The 19,873-nt window shown below is 43.2% G+C and overlaps 1 protein-coding gene across 1 annotated transcript in view; it reads left to right on the top strand.

Annotated features, from left to right (window-relative positions):
- Positions 1–16,169, top strand: part of LOC140205806 (dihydropyrimidine dehydrogenase [NADP(+)]-like) — a 927,724-nt gene extending 911,555 nt beyond the window's left edge. The window contains exon 23 of the mRNA XM_072273510.1: positions 15,424–16,169. Coding sequence (XP_072129611.1) covers positions 15,424–15,582 — 159 coding nt within the window. The 3' untranslated portion in view covers positions 15,583–16,169. The remainder of the gene's footprint in view (positions 1–15,423) is intronic.
- The last annotated feature ends 3,704 nt before the right edge of the window (positions 16,170–19,873 follow it).

The raw sequence follows: 19,873 nt of genomic DNA, 5'->3' as shown, positions 1-19,873 counted from the left end.
ACCTACGCTTCATCTGCCGGAAGAAGTAGAAAATCCCAGAGGTCACCCATTTTAGTTCCACTTTCCATTCCCATTCCGATATGTCAATCCATGGCCTCCTCCACTGCGGCGATGAGGTCACACTCAGGTTAGAGGAACAACACCTTGTATTCCATCTGCATAGCCTCCAACCTAATGGCATGAACATCAATCTCTTCAACTTCTGGTAATGCCCCCCACTTCATCATTCCCCATCCCCCTTTCCCTCTCTCACCTTATCTCCTTGCCTGCCCATCACCTCTCTCTAGTGCTCCCCCCCCCGTTCTTTCTTCCATGGACTTCTGTCCTCTCCTATTTGACTCGCCCATCTCCAGCCCTGTATCACTTTCACCAATCAACTTCTCAGCTCTTTACGTCATCCCTCCCCCTCCCGGTTTCTTGTACTACCTTGTGTTTCTCTCTCCCCTCCTCCGCCTTTTAAATCTACTCATTACCTTTTCTTCTCCAGTCCTGCCGAAGGGTCTCGGCCCAAAATGTCAACTGTGTTTTTATCCATAGATGCTGTCTGGCCTGCTGAGTTCCTCCAGCATTTTCTGTGTGCTGCTCGGATTTCCAGCATCTGGAGATTTTCTCTTGGTTGTTATTGTATTCATTCATTTATTGCGATACGATGCAGAATAAGCTCCTCCAGTCCTTCAAGCCGCGCTGCCCAGCAACCCCTGATTTAATCCTAGCCTAAGCACGGGACAATTTACAAAGACCAATTAACCTACCAAACACTGTGCCTTTGGATTGTGGCAGGAAACTGGAGCACCCACAGAAAACCCATGCGAGGAGGACATACAAATTCCTTACAGGTGGCAGTGGGAATCGAATCTGGGTGGCTGGTACTGTTAAGCATTGTACTAACCTCGACACTACCAAGACTCTCTGATTCTTCTCCACCTGACTCTATCTGCCAATCAACCACTCCTCACCTGGATCCACCTATTGATCCCAGCTCTTTTCACTCCCCTTTTCTTCACCTCTTTACACTAGTCATCTCCTCTCTACTCTTTAAGTCCAGTTGAAGGGTCTTGAACCAAAATGTCAAGAGTCTATTTCCCTCTGCGGATGCTGCCAGCTCATTATGTTCCTCCCTCGGCTCACTATTCACATCGGATTCCACCAGCTGCTCCAGGATCCTCTCATATCCAAAAGACATATCAGTTACTTAATTGCCTGCTGTAAATTACTCCTGGTTTAGAATGAAAAGTAGGATCAATGGGGAGGATGGGAATATGGGAAGAAAAATATAGAATTAGGTAGGATTGGTGACTGATTGTTGGCATGGATTTGATTGGCCAGAGGGCTTGCTTTTAAGCATTACAATTCTATGATTATATTAAGTATGGACAGAAAAAGGAGTATTATTATGAAAGATACTGCAGATCATTCTCAGTACCCTTGTCAGCTTGGAGAATGTCTCAGTGTTTGACACTTGTGTAGTAATTACTCTCTGATTTTCTCTTTTCCCATTCATTTTCAATTACAGGCCATTAGTGGCAAGGCCGTAATTATTGCCCATTGCTAACTATCCTTGAGAAGGTGGCGGTTAGTTACGTTTTTAACCTAAGTCACCTTCTAGTAAAGGGTAACACACATCAAAGTTGCTGGTGAACGCAGCGGGCCAGGCAGCATCTCTAGGAAGAGGTGCAGTCGACATTTCAGGCCGAGACCCTTCGTCAGGACTAACTGAAGGAAGAGTGAGTAAAGGATTTGAAAGTTGGAGGGGGAGGGGGAGATCCAAAATGATAGGAGAAGACAGGAGGGGGAGGGATGGAGCCAAGAGCTGGACAGGTGATTGGCAAAAGGGATACGAGAGGATCATGGGACAGGAGGTCCGGGAAGAAAGACAAGGCGGGGGAACCCAGAGGATGGGCAAGAGGTATATTCAGAGGGACAGAGGGAGAAAAAGGAGAGTGAGAGAAAGAATGTGTGCATAAAAGTAAGTAACAGACGGGGTACGAGGGGGAGGTGGGGCCTAGCGGAAGTTAGAGAAGTCGATGTTCATGCCATCAGGTTGGAGGCTACCCAGACGGAATGTAAGGTGTTGTTCCTCCAACCTGGGTGTGGCTTCATCTTTACAGTAGGGGAGGCCGTGGATAGACATGTCAGAGTGGGAATGGGATGTGGAATTAAAATGTGTGGCCACTGGGAGATCCTGCTTTCTCTGGCGGAAAGAGCGTAGATGTTCAGCAAAGCGGTCTCCCAGTCTGCGTCGGGTCTCGCCAATATATAATGATGTGGCCTTTTACATACTCCCTCCGCGCTAATCCTAACCTTATTATTAAACCCGCCGATAAGGGGGGTGCTGTTGTAATCTGGCGTACTGACCTCTACCTTGCCGAGGCACAGCGACAACTCGCGGATACCTCCTCTTATTTACCCCTCGATCGTGACCCCACTAAGGAGCACCAGGCCATTGTCTCCCACACCATCACCGACTTTATCCGCTCAGGGGATCTCCCATCCACTGCTACCAACCTTATAGTTCCCACAACCCGCACTTCCCGTTTCTACCTCCTACCCAAGATCCACAAACCTGCCCGTCCTGGCCGACCTATTGTCTCAGCTCGCTCCTGCCCCACCGAACACATTTCTGCATACCTCGACACTGTTTTATCACCCCTTGTTCAATCCCTTCCGACCTATGTTCGTGACACTTCTCACGCTCTTAAACTTTTTGATGATTTTAAGTTCCCTGGCCCTCACCGCTTTATTTTCACCATGGATGTCCAGTCCTTATATACTTCCATCCCCCATCAGGAAAGTCTCAAAGCTCTACGCTTCTTTTTGGATTCCAGACCTAATCAGTTCCCCTCTACCACCACTCTGCTCCGTCTAGCGGAATTAGTCCTTACTCTTAATAATTTCTCCTTTGGCTCCTCCCACTTCCTCCAAACTAAAGGTGTAGCTATGGGCACCCGTATGGGTCCTAGCTATGCCTGCCTTTTTGTTGGGTTTGTGGAACAATCTATGTTCTGTGCCTATTCTGGTATCTGTCCCCCACTTTTCCTTCGCTACATCGACGACTGCATTGGCGCTGCTTCCTGCACGCATGCAGAACTCGTTGACTTTATTAACTTTGCCTCCAACTTTCACCCTGCCCTCAAGTTTACCTGGTCCATTTCCGACACCTCCCTCCCCTTTCTAGATCTTTCTGTCTCTGTCTCTGGAGACAGCTTATCCACTGATGTCTACTATAAGCCTACTGACTCTCACAGCTATCTGGACTATTCCTCTTCTCACCCTGTCTCTTGCAAAAACGCCATCCCCTTCTCGCAATTCCTCCGTCTCCGCCGCATCTGCTCTCAGGATGAGGCTTTTTATTCTAGGACGAGGGAGATGTCTTCATTTTTTAAAGAAAGGGGCTTCCCTTCCTCCACTATTAACTCTGTTCTTAAACGCATCTCCCCCATTTCACGTACATCTGCTCTCACTCCATCCTCCCGCCACCCCACTAGGAATAGGGTTCCCCTGGTCCTCACCTACCACCCCACCAGCCTCCGGGTCCAACATATTATTCTCCGTAACTTCCGCCACCTCCAACGGGATCCCACCACTAAGCACATCTTTCCCTCCCCCCCTCTCTCTGCATTCCACAAGGATCGCTCCCTACACAACTCCCTTGTCCATTCGTCCCCCCCATCCCTCCCCACTGATCTCCCTCCTGGCACTTATCCATGTAAGCGGAACAAGTGCTACACATGCCCTTACACTTCCTCCCTTACCACCATTCAAGGCCCCAAACAGTCCTTCCAGGTGAGGCAACACTTCACCTGTGAGTCGACTGGGGTGATATACTGCGTCCGGTGCTCCCGATGTGGCCTTTTATATATTGGCGAGACCCGACACAGACTGGGAGACTGCTTTGCTGAACATCTATGCTCTGTCCGCCAGAGAAAGCAGGATCTCCCAGTGGCCACACATTTTAATTCCACATCCCATTCCCATTCTGACATGTCTATCCACGGCCTCCTCTACTGTAAAGATGAAACCATGCTCAGGTTGGAGGAACAACATCTTATATTCCGTCTGGGTAGCCTCCAACCTGGTGGCATGAACATCGACTTCTCTAACTTCTGCTAGGCCCCACCTCCCCCTTGTACCCCATCTGTTACTTATTTTTATGCACACATTCTTTCTCTCACTCTCCTTTTTCTCCCTCTGTCCCTCTGAATATACCCCTTGCCCATCCTCTGGGCCGCCCCCCCCACTGTCTTTCTTCCCGGACCTCCTGTCCCATGATCCTCTCATATCCCCTTTGCCAATCACCTGTCCAGCTCTTGGCTCCATCCCTCCCCCTCCTGTCTTCTCCTATCATTTTGGATCTCCCCCTCCCCCTCCAACTTTCAAATCCCTTACTCACTCTTCCTTCAGTTAGTCCTGATGAAGGGTCTCGGCCTGAAACGTCGACTGTACCTCTTCCCAGAGATGCTGCCTGGCCTGCTGCGTTCACCAGCAACTTTGATGTGTGTTGCTTGAGTTTCCAGCATCTGCAGAATTCCTGTTGTTCTAGTAAAGGGTATTTGGAGTGAAAACATATGCGGGTTTCGCTTTCATCCTAAAGCTATGTAATTAAATACAACAAAGCTGGAAATACTCCTCAATGCTGTTTGGGGGAGTTTTAGGATTTTTATTTACTTATTTTTTGAGGAGCAACCTGGAGTAGACCCTTCCAGCTCTTCAGGCCTCACCGCCCAGCAACGCCTGATTTAACCCTAGCTTAATCAAAGGACAATTTACAATGACCAGATAACCTGCCAACCTGTTCATCTTTGGAATGAACGAGGAAACTGGAGCACCTGGAGGAAACCCCATGAGGACATGGGGAGAATGTACAAACTCCTTACAGTCAACAGCAGGAATTGAACCTGTGTCATTTGTACTGTAAAGTGTTGTGCTCACCACTACGCTACCATTGATCCAGCAACGAGCAATTACATGATGACATGGTGACCCAGTTACACGTCAGGATAGTGCGGAGCTTGGAGGGGAATTTGAAGGTGGTTGTATTCCCCTGCACCTGAAGCTGTTGTCCTTCTTGATATTGGAAATCATGGGTTCAGGAGGTACTGTTCAAGTAGTCGGAGCAAGTAGCTTTAGTGATCTTTGTGGCAATTACTCATGCAACCACTGTGGGCTGGTGTTGGAGAAAAAGGATATTTCAAGCATGGAGAGCCAATCAAAGTAGATACTTTGACCTGGTGAAGCTGTTTGAAGGAGCAAGTGTATCACATTCTTGATTGTGCCTTGTAGATGGTGGAATGTTATTTGGGTGTCAGGAAGGGAATAACTTGCTACAGGATACTTGGCCTTAGACCAGTGCTTCTACAGATCTAAGAATACTTTTATTTTTAGGGAATAACTAGAGAGGTTAAGGATAGAGTCCAGAAGAGGTTCACAAGGATGATTCTGGGAATGAATGGGTTAGCATATAAGGAGTGTTTGGCAGCTTTGGGCCCGTACTATTGAAATTTAGAGGAATGCGGGGGAGGGCAAATCTCATTGAAACCTACTGAATATTGAAATGACCAGATAGGGTGGATGTGGGGAGGATGTTTCCAATGCTGGGGGCATCCAGAACTAGAGGACACAGAATTAAGGGGCGACCCTTTAGAACAGGGATAATGAAGATTTTTTTAGCCAGAGAGTAGTAAATCTGTGGAATGCTCTGCCACAGATTACAGTGGAGGCCAAGTCGGTGGGTATATTTAAGGTGTAAGTTGATCATTTCCTGATCGGTCAGGGCATCAAAGGATATGGTGAGAAGGCAAGATATGGGGTTGAGTGGGATCCGAGATCAGTTATGATGGAAAGACGAAGCAGACTTGATGGGCTGAATGGCTTAATTCTGCTCCTATGTCTTATGGGCTTGTGGCTGGAAGTAATTCGGAACGTGTAGCTTGGGCGACTGATGTTTGGTTTGATTAGTTCTCTAATCTTGGCAATTTACTTGCAAATGTTTTGTCACAATGCGAGGAGACATTGATTGTGATTGTGATCAACAGCACACTGACAAAACATTTGCAAGTAAGTTGCCAAGATCGGAGAACAACTCAACCTAACTGCTACGGATACCATATGTTTACAAAAAGAAACTTTAAATGTTAGCAGAGTAAAAATACAAAGGTTAGGGGAACATCAAAGGAAAACAAATAATTGCAAGAGCATTTGAATTGACAATTAGAAAAAAAGTGCATGTCTCTTTGGACAGAAATTTGGATGACGATTTAAGTGCCAGGACAAACCTAATTGAGGTGGCGGGGTCCAAGCCCCAGATTGTATCAGAGCAACTGAACCTGATTCTCAGATGACAATGTAGGCACTGGACCAGATAGGAAAAGTCAGGGCGTCGGAACTGGAGGCAAGGGACAGGCCTGCTCAGCTCGCTGCTCCGCTCTGCGTTGAACCAAACGTTTGGGGACAGACTCTCTTTGTGGACTTCAGTTCAGGACACTATTGCTTGCATTTATTGTTTGCATGAGTCTCTCAAAAGCAGAGGTGGAGGAGTATGCCTCATTAACAACTTTTCCTGGTGCACAAATATATCAGTGCTGTCCCAAATCTACTCACCAGACCTGGAATATCTAGCAGTTAGGTGTCGTCATTTTTACCTACCATGAGAGTTCTCCAGGGTCATTTTGGTAGCAGTTTACATTCCACCTCAGGCCAATATCAATAAGGCTTTTGATGATCTGAGCAATGAGATCAACATGCATGAAACAGCACATCCTCATGCCTTCATCATCGTTTTGGGAGATTTTAACCAAACCAGTCTGAAAACATCACTAAGCAATTACCGTCAACAGGTCACTTGCAGTGCTGGAGGAAACAACACACTGGACCATTGCTACGCCATAACCAAGAATTCCTACCGTGCTATTCCACGCCCTCACTTTGGGAAGTCTGATCAGCTGGCTGTACTTCTACTCCCTGGGTATAGGCAGAGACTGAAGACTGCAGCACTAATAGTGAGGACCAAGAAGTTATGGGCAAGGGAAGCACAGGAGCTCCTAAAGGATTGCTTTGAATCGGTGGACTGGACTGTATTCAGGGATTCATCTTCGAACCTGGATGAGTATGCTGCAGTTGTTACTGACTTCATTAAAACCTGTGTGGATGACTTACTGTACATTCCCAAACCAGGAGGTACATCATCTGCTGAAGGCTAGATCTGTGGCATTCAAGTCTGGCAACCCAGGCCTGTACCAGAAAATCAGGTATGATTTGTGAAAGGCTATTTCAAGGGCGAAGAGACAGTTTCGAACGAGGTTGGAGGTGACATCGGATGCACGACAACTCCGGCAGGGTTTACAAGACATTACTTCCTACAAAGCGAAACCCAATAGCATGAACAGCAGCGATACTTCACTACCAGATGAACTCAACGTCTTCTATGCCCACTTTGAAAAGGAGAATACAACTACAAACAACAGGAATTCTGCAGATGCTGGAAATTCAAGCAACACACATCAAAGTTGCTGGTGAACGCAGCAGGCCAGGCAGCATCTCTAGGAAGAGGTACAGTCGACGTTTCAGGCCGAGACCCTTCGTCAGGACAATACAACTACAGCTGTGAAGATCCCTGCTGCACCTGACAACCCTGTGATCTCTGTCTCAGAGGCCGATGTTATGCTGTTTTTAAAGAGAGTGAAACCTTACAAGGCAGAAGGCCCTGACGGATTACCTGGTAAAGCTCTGAAAACTTTTGCCAACCAAGTGGTGGGAGCATTCAAGGACAATTTCAACCTCTCACTGCTATGGGCAGAAGTTCCCAATTGCTTCAAAAAGGCAACAATTATTCCAGTGCCTAAGAAGAATAATGTGAGCTGCCTTAAGAATAATGTGAGCTGCCTTAATGACTGTCGCTCAGTAGCACTCACATCTACAGTAATGAAATGCTTTGAGAGGTTGGTCATGACTAGACTGAACTCCTGCCTCAGCGAGGACCTGTACCCACTGCAATTTGCCTATTCCCACAGTAGGTCAATGGCAGATGCAATCTCGTTGGCTCTTCACATGGCTTTAGACCACCTGGACAGCACAAACACCTATGTCAGGATGCTGGTCATCGACTATAGCTCAGCATTTAATACCATCATTCCCACAACCCTGATTGAGACATTGCAGTACCTGGGCCTCTGTACCTCCCTCTGCAATTGGATCCTCGACTTCCTAACCAGAAGACCACAATCTGTGCGGAATGATGATAACATTTCTCCATCACTGACGATCAACACTGGTGCACCACTGCTCTACTCTCTATATTTGCTGACGATACAACCACTGCTGGTAGAATCTCGGGTGGTGATGAGAGGGCGTACAGGAGTGAGATATGCCAACTAGTGGAGTGGTGCCACAGCAACAACCTGGCACTCGATGTCAGTAAGACGAAAGAACTGATTGTGGACTTCAGGAAGGGTAAGATGAAGGATCACATACCAATCCTCATAGAAGGATCAGAAGTAGAGAGAGTGAGCAGTTTCAAATGCCTAGGTGTCAAATCTCTGAGGATCTAACCTAGTTAGGTGCAGTTATAAAGAAGGCAAGATAACGGCTATACTTAATTAGGAGTTTGAAGAGATTTGGTATGTCAACAAATACACTCAAAAACTTCTGTAGATGTACCATGCAGAGCATTCGGACAGGCTGCATCACTATCTGGTATGGAGGGGCTACTGCACAGGACCAAAAGAAACTGCAGAGGATTGTAAATTTAGTCGGCTTCGTCTTGGGTAATAGCCTACAAAGTACCCAGGACATCTTCAAGGACCGGTGTCTCAGAAAGGCAGTGTCATTATTAAGGACCTCCAGCACCCAGGGCATGCCCTTTTCTTGCTGTTGCCATCAGGTAGGAGGTACAGAAGCCTGAAGACACACACTCAGCGATTCAAGAACATCTTCTTCCCATCAGCCATCTGATTTTTAAATGGACATTGAACCCTTAGACACTACCTCACTTTTTTAATATATAGTATTTCTGTTTTCCGCACAATTTTTAATTTATTCAATATATGTATACTGTAGTTAATTTGGTTGTTTATTTATTATTATTAAATTATTTTGTTTTTTTCTTCTAGATAATGTATTGCATTGAACTGCTGCTGCTAAGTTAAAAAATTTCATGTCACATGCCGGTGATAATAAACCTGATTCTGATTTTTTTTTATCTCTGCACATTGAGTGTTTGACAGTCTTCCTTTTTTAATGGTTTTTTGGGATTCTTTGTTTCGTGGCTGCCTGTCAGGAGACAAATCTCAAGGTTGTATAATATTTACATACCTTGATAATAAATGTACTTTGTACTTTTAAAATTGGAACTTTTAATAATAAACAAGAAAATAATATACAAGTTAAAAGTTAAGTGTGTGTATATGTATCTGTCACACTAGCTAACACTAATACTTTACTGGAAATTGTAGAGAGCCAGAGTCTAATGAGATTAAAGTTCTTAAGTAATTAATATTTTAAAAAATTAGAGAATTTTTCTGGGATCAAGAGCTAAAAATTCCCTGGACCTGATTTCATGCACGCTAGGATTTCAAAAGAACTAGTTTCAGAGATTAGTTTTAAAATCAATCACACCTAAAAGTTAATCTTGATTTTTCTCCCCCCCCCCAACACATTTCAAATATTTCAGGATTTGTCTAGCTTTTGTCATCTAACTGACATCTCATGAGTTCAAAAGCACACACTCTATTGTTGGCTGACAACCGTTCACATGAGGTAATTTGTCAATACCCTGCCAGTTGACAATAGTAGAAAATTGAAGCATGCAAAGGAACATAGGGGCTACAAAGCAGTGTAGAGCAGCAGGCATGGAGTTTGACATGCCACTATCTATTGTGTCACTCCAGTAGATCTTTTACATTTACTTCAGCTTGGGGTTTGTTATAGTTAGAGTCTTTGTTATAATTCACTCTGGGTACTAAATTTGCATGATTTTTAGTGGTTAAATAAATTTGGCTTTAATCTTCAGTTATAAAGTGATTTTCAGTTATATCTTTTCAGATGTAAGAAAGCAGAATGGAAACTTGTCTTGCGTAGCATAGCACTGGCAGCCCATTTTGTATTCTCCCATATGTTCTATTTCATTAACTTTAATGGAAAAGAAAACTGAGCAGGAAGAAGCTCAATTCACCATTGCCAGTTCTGTGCCGCTGTGCGAGGTGACTTTATATTAGTTTAGACTTATGAAAAGTCACAGCAAATCATATTTCGGAATTTTAGTTGCATATCTGAAGAAGGTCAATAATTTTGGACATTAACCCTGGTATTCTCTCCACAGGTACTTACTCACCTGCTGACTATTTCCAACTTTGTTGGATTGTACTTCTGGCTTTTGGATAAAAGTGAAACCCAAGTAGATTTTCATTTGAAATACTCTAAAAATTGATTACCTCAACATCCCCTTGTAATATCGGCAATTTAATATTCTGTTTTCCAGTAAGGCTACTTGCCTGACAGCCAAGTATCTTAATCATGTTTTCTGGGCTTTTCCGACAATATTTTGCTGACTCAGCTGTTAAACATGTTTCCTGCTGAGCTTTTTGTTGGAATGATTGCAACTGGAAGTGTAGCTCAGTAGTACAGCATAGAAAGATACATCACAGGAACAGGCCATTCGGCCCACAATATTGTGCTGAACTAGCTAAAAGACAAATCGGAATCACTCTAGCACTAATCCCCCTTCTCTACACAATGTCCATAACCCTCCATTCCCCTTACATCCATGTACCAATCTAAATGTCTCTTAAAAGCCTCTAATGTATTTGCCTCTATCACCATACTAGGCAGTGCATTCCCAGCATCCACCAGTCTCTGAGTGAAAAAATTACCTTTCACATCTTCTTTGAACCTACGCCTCCACAGCTTCAATGCAAGCCCCCTGGTATTAGACATTTCAACCCTGGGAAACAGGCACTCACTGTCCACTATACCTTACCGCTCATAATCTTATAAACCTCTAACAGATCTCCCCTCAACCTCCACCACGCCAGAGATGGCAAGTGTGTTTGAAAATGGTGGGAGATTAATATAGATGCTGATTTCAAACACAAATAATCTGCACACGCTGGGATCAAAGCAATACTCACAACTCGCTGGAGGAACTCAGCAGGTCGGGCAGCATCCGTGGAAACAATGAGTCGACGTTTTGGGCCGGAACCCTTTGTCTGGACTGAAGAGGGAAGGGGCAGAGGCCCAATAAAGAAGGCGGGGGAAGGTTGGAAGGAGAAGGCTGGTAGGTTCAGTTGAAAAACCAGTAATTTGAAGGACAAAGGGGTGGGGGAGGGGAAGCAGGAAGGTAACAGGCAGGAAAACAACGGGTAGTAGAAGGAGGCGGAACCATGAGGGAGGTGATAGGCAGCTGGGGGAGGGGGCAGAGTGAAATAGGGATAGAGGAAGGGAGGGGGAGGGAATTACCGGAAGTTGGAGAATTCTATGTTCATACCAAGGGGCTGGAGACTACCTGGATGGTATATGAGGTGTTGCTCCTCCAACCTGAGTTTAGCCTCATCATGGCAGTAGGTTGCTCCTCCAACCTGATATGAATACCCCATTCAGATATGTCCATCCCACTTCAACTCTACTTCTCATTCCCATTCAGATATGTCCATACATGGCCTCCTCTACTACCTCCTCCCTCATGGTTCCGCCTCCTTCTACTACCCATTGAGTTTTCCCCTATTCTTTCTTCACCTTTCCTGCCTATCCCCTCCCCACCTCCCCTCCCCCACCCCTTTATCTTTCCCCTTACTGGTTTTTCACCTGGAACCTACCAGCCTTCTCCTTCCCACCCTACCCCCCACCTTCTTCATAGGGCCTCTGCCCCTTCCCTCTTCAGTCCTGACGAAGGGTTCTGGCCCGAAACGTCAACTCATCGATTCCACTGGTGCTGCCTGACCTGCTGAGTTCCTCCAGCATGTTGTGAAAAATGCTGATTTCAATTTGTTGGATTCAACAGCGAATACAATATTGACATCAGAGTATGAAACTATTTTAAAATTTGTTCTGCGTTCTTTTCCGATTCAGGAAACTGCATTCACATACCTACTCGCAAACAGAGGGATTACTATATACATGATAAACCACAAGAATTAACTTTATTAGAGTTTGGTGCAATACAGGAAGGAAAACAAATGGTTGATGAAGTAGCAGTACGGGAAACAAACTGATATTTATCATCTACTAAATGAGCTGATTTGTAGAATGCCAGAGGGAATCACAAATCCAGCAAACTCTCTCTAAATGTCCTTGCTTCTATTTCCAACCTTAGTGCTAGCATCAAGCCTATGAGAAGATTCCCCTTTTGCACAAAGTAATTACCCCTTTTTGTACCTATCAAAACTCAAAAATAACTCTTTCCCCAGTACTTTTCAATAATAAAGTTAGAGTCTCCTTATGTACAGACACTCCTGTGCCTATTGTCTCTTTATGGACATTCAGTCAATCTATGTATATTAACTGTCTTATGCATTTATACTTATTGTGTTTTTTATTATTCTGTTCTTTAACTTAATGGGCTTTTTGGTGCTGCAATGGACCTGGAGTAACAATTACTTTATTCTCCTTTACACTTGTGTACTGGAAATAACATTAAACAATCTTCAGTCATGTATAAGGCACCATTTGGCACCAGCACCTCCACCATGACCTCACCTTCCCTTGGCAAACATGTATTCATAATTATCTACCCTCAAGGCTGTAGACTTGAACACTTGACTTTCTCAAAACAATCCCTCTCCAAGCTAACACCATTTTGCCTCACATAATCATAGAAACATAGAAATTTACAGCACGTTACAGGCCCTTCGGCCCGCAATGTTGTGCCGACCATGTAACCTACTCTAGAAACAGCCTAGGATTTCCCTAGCATATAGCTGTCTATTTTTCTAAGCTCCATGTCCCTATCTAACAGTCTCTTGAAAAACCCTGTTGTATCCACCTCTGCCACGGTCACTGACAGTGCATTCCACGCACCCACCACTGTCTGTGTGAATGCCAGAGGGAAATACAGATCCAACAAATTTCCACGTACTTCCATTTTATTTTAGCATATACTAAGGAGGAATCACATTTAACTCTTATAATCAGTAATAAAATTTTATTATAAATGCATACTCACAAAATGATCTGTTCAAGAAAAGTGAGAAAGGTAGAAGAATTTTAATTTGAAATGAATTGAATTGACTTTGTTACTTACATCCTTCACATACATGAGGAGTAAAAATCTTACGTTGCATCTCCATCTAAATGTGCAATGTGCAAGTTACAGTCATTTGTAATAAATAGTATGTCCAACAGGACAAACAATATAACATAGAAATACAATAGTATCAGTGTGAATTAATCAGTCTAATGGCCTGGTGGAAGAAGCTGTCCCAGAGCCTGTTGGTCCTGGCTTTTATGCTGCAGTACCGTTTCCTGGATGGTAGCAGCTGGAACAGTTCGTCGCTGGGGTGACTCGGGTCCCCAGTGATCCTTCGGGCCCTTTTTGCACACGTGTCTTGTTAAGTGTCCTGAATAGTTGGAAGTTCAGATGCACTGGGCTGTCTGCACCACTCTTTGCAGAGTCCTGCGATTGAGGGAAGTACAGTTCCCATAACAGACAGAGATGCAGCCAGTCAGGATGTTCTCAATTATGCCCCTGTAGAAAGTCCTTAGGATTTGGGGACCCATACCAAAGTTCTTCAACTATCTGAGGTGAAAGAGGCGCTGTTGTGCTTTCTTCACCACACAGCCGGTATGTACAGACCACATGAGATCCTTGGTGATGTGTATGCCGAGGAACTTAAAGCTGTTCACTCTCTCAACCCCAGACCCATTGATGTCAATAGGGGTCCATTCATCCTGTAGTCCACAACTAGCTCCTTTGTTTTTGCGACATTGAGGGAGAGGTTGTTTTCTTGACACCACTGTGTCAGGGTGATGACTTCTTTGCTGTAGGTTACCTCGTTATTATTTGAGATTGGGCCAATCAGTGTAGCATCACTAGCAAATTTTATTAGAAGATTGGAGCTGTGGGTGGTGACATAGTCATGGGTATACAGAGAGTAAAGGAGGGGACTTAGGACAAAGCCCTGAGGGGCATCTGTGTTGAGGGTCAGAGCGGTGGAGGTGAGGGAGCCCACCCTTACCACCTGACGGTAATCTGACAGGAAGTCCGGGATCCAGCTGCACAAGGCAGGGTGAAGGCCAAGGTCTCCGAGCTTCTTGGATAATGAAGATTTGATAAGTCTAACATTCAACAGAATAATAGTTTGAGGAGAGATGAAAAGGAATCTGTTTTGCATGCTCTTTCCCAGAACTGAAGAACTCCACCATCAGGCAGTGGAACGAGTCCAAGTAACCCTGATATATGGGGCAATCTCTGTAAATCCAAAATAATTATCACAAAGATAGATTTGCACAAATCAGCCTAAAGTTGAAATTTCCCATGCTCTGTGAAATCAATTTACAGACTTAATTTATTACAGATTCAACTGCAGCATTATATTGTGCTATAATATAACTTGTTATAACATTTTAAAACATGTTGGATAGTGGGAAGGCACAGTACAATGGTGGTTAGCGTAATGCTATTACAGTGCCAACAACACAAGTTCAATTCCCACCACTGTCTGTAAGGAGTTTGTACGTTCTCCTTGTGACACTGTGGGCTTCATTTGGGTGCTCTGGTTCCCTCCCACATTTCAAGACGTAAAGGTTAGTAGATTAATTACATATGGATGTAATTGGGTGCCACAGACTCTCTGGGCCAGAAGGACCAAAGTAAGAAAACAAAAATAAATAAAAATTTGTTTCTACCTCTCCATGAATATCCAAAGAGTTTTAAAACATTAGAACAAATGACCCTTTAATAATTTGTACATTATTATTGCTGAGAAATATTTTAATTTCTTCAAATATAATCAGACTGAGCAATATCACAGCTAACATCAATTGTTACCCAATATAGGTTTCTGCAAGATTAAAACTAGCCAGTGAGTGACATTGTTGGATGTTTGAAACAAGCTTGTCTCTATTTATAGTTCAGCGCCCAATTGGCTGGAAGTAATTTCATAGATTGAAGCTGGCAGCCAGATAACTAACTAATGAATGAATGAATGCTAATTTTGAAGATGAGAGCAAGGTCATACATCAAGAATCCAAATGATGTGTGCCAGTATGCAGTGTTTCTTAAGCATACCATTTTAATCCATCCACAGTTCATCAATGACAATTGAAAATACACCAACAATTCACGTTCTAGATAATTTTCTTTATATATTTAATAGATGTTGTCTTTGTTTTATCTGAATACAGCTCTAAAGCACCTTTTTAAATATTATATTTGATTGTCATATGTTTTGCTGTGGTTTTGATTCTGATCTCTATGTTTTGTTTAATTCTCTGTAGGCCATAACCTTCGATCCCAAGACGCACCTTCCTCGAGTAAATGAAAACTGCACAGGTTGCACTCTTTGCTACAGTGTCTGTCCTATCATTGATTGCATTAAAATGATTCCCCGGTTAACTGCTTACGTACCTAACAGAGGCATTCCTCTTGCAGTCTAATAAGTTTGTTGAATTTACATGGTCCTGCAGGAAATATGACTTAATATCCATATGTTCTCATAAGTATTGATTTAGTCATTCACGTGTTATAACATGACAGATCACTGTTATTCCTAAAGTATTGATTTTATCTTACTAAACCTAGTTCAGTAGACTTTTACTTTCCAATGAGTTAAAATTATTGAAAGGAAAGTGTCCACATTATAAAACAAAATTGTGCTTTACTAAGCGGAAAGCTATAGAATTGAGGTCAACCATATAATAGACAATGACAATGGGATACAATCTACATGCTCATAGCTTATATTGAAATTATTAATTGCTATTGGAATATGCTTTCACTACATTAACAGTTTCTCGTGTCCACTGACAACAGAAAAGCTGAAATGAGTAGACTATTAGTTTGTGAGAAAGTTATTTCATTAATAAACATTTTTATGTAGAAGAGCAGAGACATTTGCAATCTATTAAATAACTAACATCTACACACACCTCTCAATGTGATATATTTTTCTTCAGCAATATTCCATTATATTGATAGTGTCTGCCTTGAGCACCCTTGTGGAAACTACAGTCACCATTTAACTCACCAAGATCCATAGAAACGGCTGTTTTCTGCCAATGTCATTAATTCACATAATTTGATACAGATCCCACATTTTTGTAACGCTATCATGAGACCAATTACTGGAAAAAAGACAATGATAAAACTGTGCGAGAAAACTGAAGTTTTATTTTAATCTGATATATATCTTAGCATCCAAATCATTAAATGTAAGTATAATGGAAATAATGTTTAATAATGAATACGTTTATAAACAAATTATTCTGTAGTTTTGTAATTTAACCTACAATTAATTTACACCTAAACCATTACAAGGTACATTGTGTGATTATTTTTATTTCATTTAGCTGTTCATTTCTGTTTCTTTGATTATAATGTTGAACCTATCACACTAACTTTCACTTATTTTGCTGACTAATAATTACAAATATAAATAATTTAAATTGAGTGAAATATTTAAGCAGATCACAAAAACAGATATTTTGCAATATTATTACCATTTTCTGTATTTTCTTAACTGATACCCTTCGACATATTTTTGTATGATACACACTGTAAGAGGTGTTGTGTATTGCTACTTCAGAGCTTCACAAATGTTCTAAATATCTCATAGCAATGTAGTTAAGCATAGTATAATATTGTGCTTCTTTAAAAATTATTAACGCAAAGTTGGTTTTGGAATTGAAATCAGGATTAAGTGAATTGTGGAATTGAAACCACCAATCAAGGAATAATGATTCAGATTATAATGCTAATTTTTTAGTGTTAATTGATTTTTCCTGGGAAGTTCCAAATAATTTCTTTAATAAATAAATCAATGCTTACCAGATTTGTATTTTTTTTTGTCATACAATAGTATTAATCTTCTGTAAAATAAATTCTGTATTGCCTTCTGAACATTCTTTTCATTAACCAGTGATCTGCTCTGAGGTTAAAGACCCCAAAATAAAGAATTGCAATTAAAGTTCCAAAGCCATAGATTTAGATATCAGAAATGGGCCCTTCAATGAAATTTTTCCAGCTGACTGGGTCCCATACCTGAGTGAGTCTCATGTGCTGGAGTTTTGGAAATGTCCCTCTAAACCATTCTCATCTATATACCTGTCTAAATATCTTTTAAACATGATTATACCTGCCATTAACACTTTTGCAGCTCATTCCACATATTTACCATCCGCTGTATGAAAAAATGCCCCTCGGGTCCCCTTTAAATCTTTCCCAGCTCACTTAATTCTATCCCACTAGTTTTAGACTTGCTCATGCTGGACTAATGACTGAGACTATTCATCTCACTACATCCCTTGTGATTTTATATACCTCACTCCTCAGCCTTCTATGCTCCAGGGAGAAAAGTCTTAGCCTACCCAGTCTCTTCTTATAACTCAAACTTTTTAGTCTCAGTAACGTCCTTATCAATATTTTCTCTACCTTTTCAGCATCTTCTCACAACTACTCTCAGGCAAGAGGTATAGAAACCTGGAGTCCCATACCATCAGGTTCAAGAACAGCTACTTCCCTTCAACCATTTGGTTCTTGAACCGATCGACACAACCTTAACCTTGTTTAGTCCTGAACAAGGGTCTCAGCCTGAATTTTGACTGTTTATTCATTTCAATAGATGCTACCCAAGTTGCTGAGTCCCTCCAGAATTTTGTGTGTGTATTGCTTTGGATTTCCAGCATCTGCAGAATCTCTTGTGTTTACAACCTTAATCAATACAGTTTAGCAAAATTCTGATGACAGTTATATTTGTTCTTTAACAAAGACAAACTTGTGTGGGTAAAAATGCTAGAACAGTTTTATTTACAGAATGGTTCAGCTCGACCACATTTTATTCGGGACCTTCAGCCCTCCAAGAGTGTGTGTGTGCCCAGTTCACCAACTGTCATGGTCCGGATCGGGATCCCTTTAAATTTACCTTGTTTATGTTACAATCCAGACCGTTGATTCCCTGTTTTCCCATGTCCCTCGGCTTTGGTGATTAGAGGCAATTAACGCTCGGCTGAACAGGTAGTTTATACTTTCCAGCTTCCAGCTGTTCGGCGCGGGAGCGTCTGCAAAGTCATCAAAGGTATGGTGTGCCGATGTCATCTGGCCGGAGCAAGCCTAGTCTCTGCCGAAGCGAGTGCTGGTAATTCGCCCTTCCTCACCGGAGCAACCCTGTCCAGTTACCTCACCGAAGCGAGCCTGCAAAGTTTCCTCATCAAGGTGGGTCCATCGATTAACCCGCCGGAGAGAATCAGGAGCCGCTGTCTACTGTTCCTGGACTGAGTCTAGAGCTCACCACTACCCGGAGGATCCAAGTACCACGTCCAAGTCCTGGCTCCGGCGGCATCCAAGTACCACGCCCAAGTCCTGGCCTTGGCGGCATCCAAGTACCCAGTCAAGACCTGGCCCTGGCGGCATCCAAGTACCCAGTCAAGACCTGGTCCTGGCAGCATCTGAGTACCAAGTCAAGTCCTGTCCCTGGCAGCATCCGAGTACCCAGTCAAGTCCTGTCCTTGGTGGTCTGTGATTCCTGTCCTACCCCCGTGTCTGAATCCCTTCTCTGCCCCTCTCGCCTCTAGCCCTCGTCTGTAGTCCTCGCCTGCACCTCAGTCTAGTTCTATTGCTGGAGCTAGATAGGAACTGTGTTGTTCTTTGGTGTTTGTCTTGTCATGTCCTCACCTCCGTGGGGTAAGTCAGGCCATCTTGCCGTTGCCCCGCGGGGGGGGGGGGTGTCATGAGTCCCTGCCCTATGTCCTGTTCCCAAGGAGGGGTCCCAGCTCTCTGTTCTGTGTGTGAGTCCCGGCCCTATGTCCTGTTTCCAAGGAGGGGTCCCAACTCTGTGTTCTGTGTATGTGCCCATGGTTCCATGTACCTGCTCTCCCGAGACCAAGGCCCTGTTTTTCCATGTTCCTCCTCTCCCTAGCCCATGTCATGTCCATGCCTGGTTCTGGGATCCGAGCCCGAGGCAAGACCCAGGTACTGGGTCCTTGCCCAGTCTCTGGCTCAGAGTCCATACCGTAACCTCACAAGATGTGTCTTGCATTTGGGTCCACCCTTGCTCCCAATGCCCCCACCATTGTGACACCAACATCACTTCCAGTACTGGATGAACCATCTGCATTGCACACTAGGAACTGATGTTCTTTATTATGAACAGACATAATAACACATCTTACCCCTTTAAGGAAAACAAAGATGATAGTATGGCCTCATAAAAATAAACTTGCAAGACACAATAATGCTTTCTTACACAGAAATTTAAATTAACTTCAATTGTAATGAGCAAATCCAATCCCCCATTCACTCTGCTACTCTCAGTCCATCTCTGTGGTAGCTTAATGATTCCTTTTGGATTGCTGCTTCCACAGATATCTTTCTTTCATTTTCTACATTAATACCAGTGAGTGTCCTTTTGAGTACTCTGATCTACATGTTCATTTCTTTCACATCCTTGTGCCAAGATCCTAGCTGTTCATCTCTGTTCTTGTTCTTGCTGTGAAGCCATAATTCAATCCACATGCCTCATAATGGAGCCCTGAACTACATCCATGTGATCAGTGAGACTTTGCACAAGTTACAGCTGAGTCTGTCTCAATTCACAGAGTTCTTTCTGTTGGTTGTGTATCATAGATAACAACTCTTCCTGCTGGTTGTGTTAAACTTGTACTGTTGTTCTGACCTTTGGGTCTGTATGCCTTTCCATCTTCCTTTTTATTTTTTCTCTTCAACTTCAGAGAG

This window comes from Mobula birostris, chromosome 12 (genome assembly GCF_030028105.1).
Source record: "Mobula birostris isolate sMobBir1 chromosome 12, sMobBir1.hap1, whole genome shotgun sequence".
Taxonomy (NCBI): Eukaryota; Metazoa; Chordata; class Chondrichthyes; order Myliobatiformes; family Myliobatidae; genus Mobula; species Mobula birostris.
This window is presented reverse-complemented; position numbering and strand designations above follow the sequence as displayed.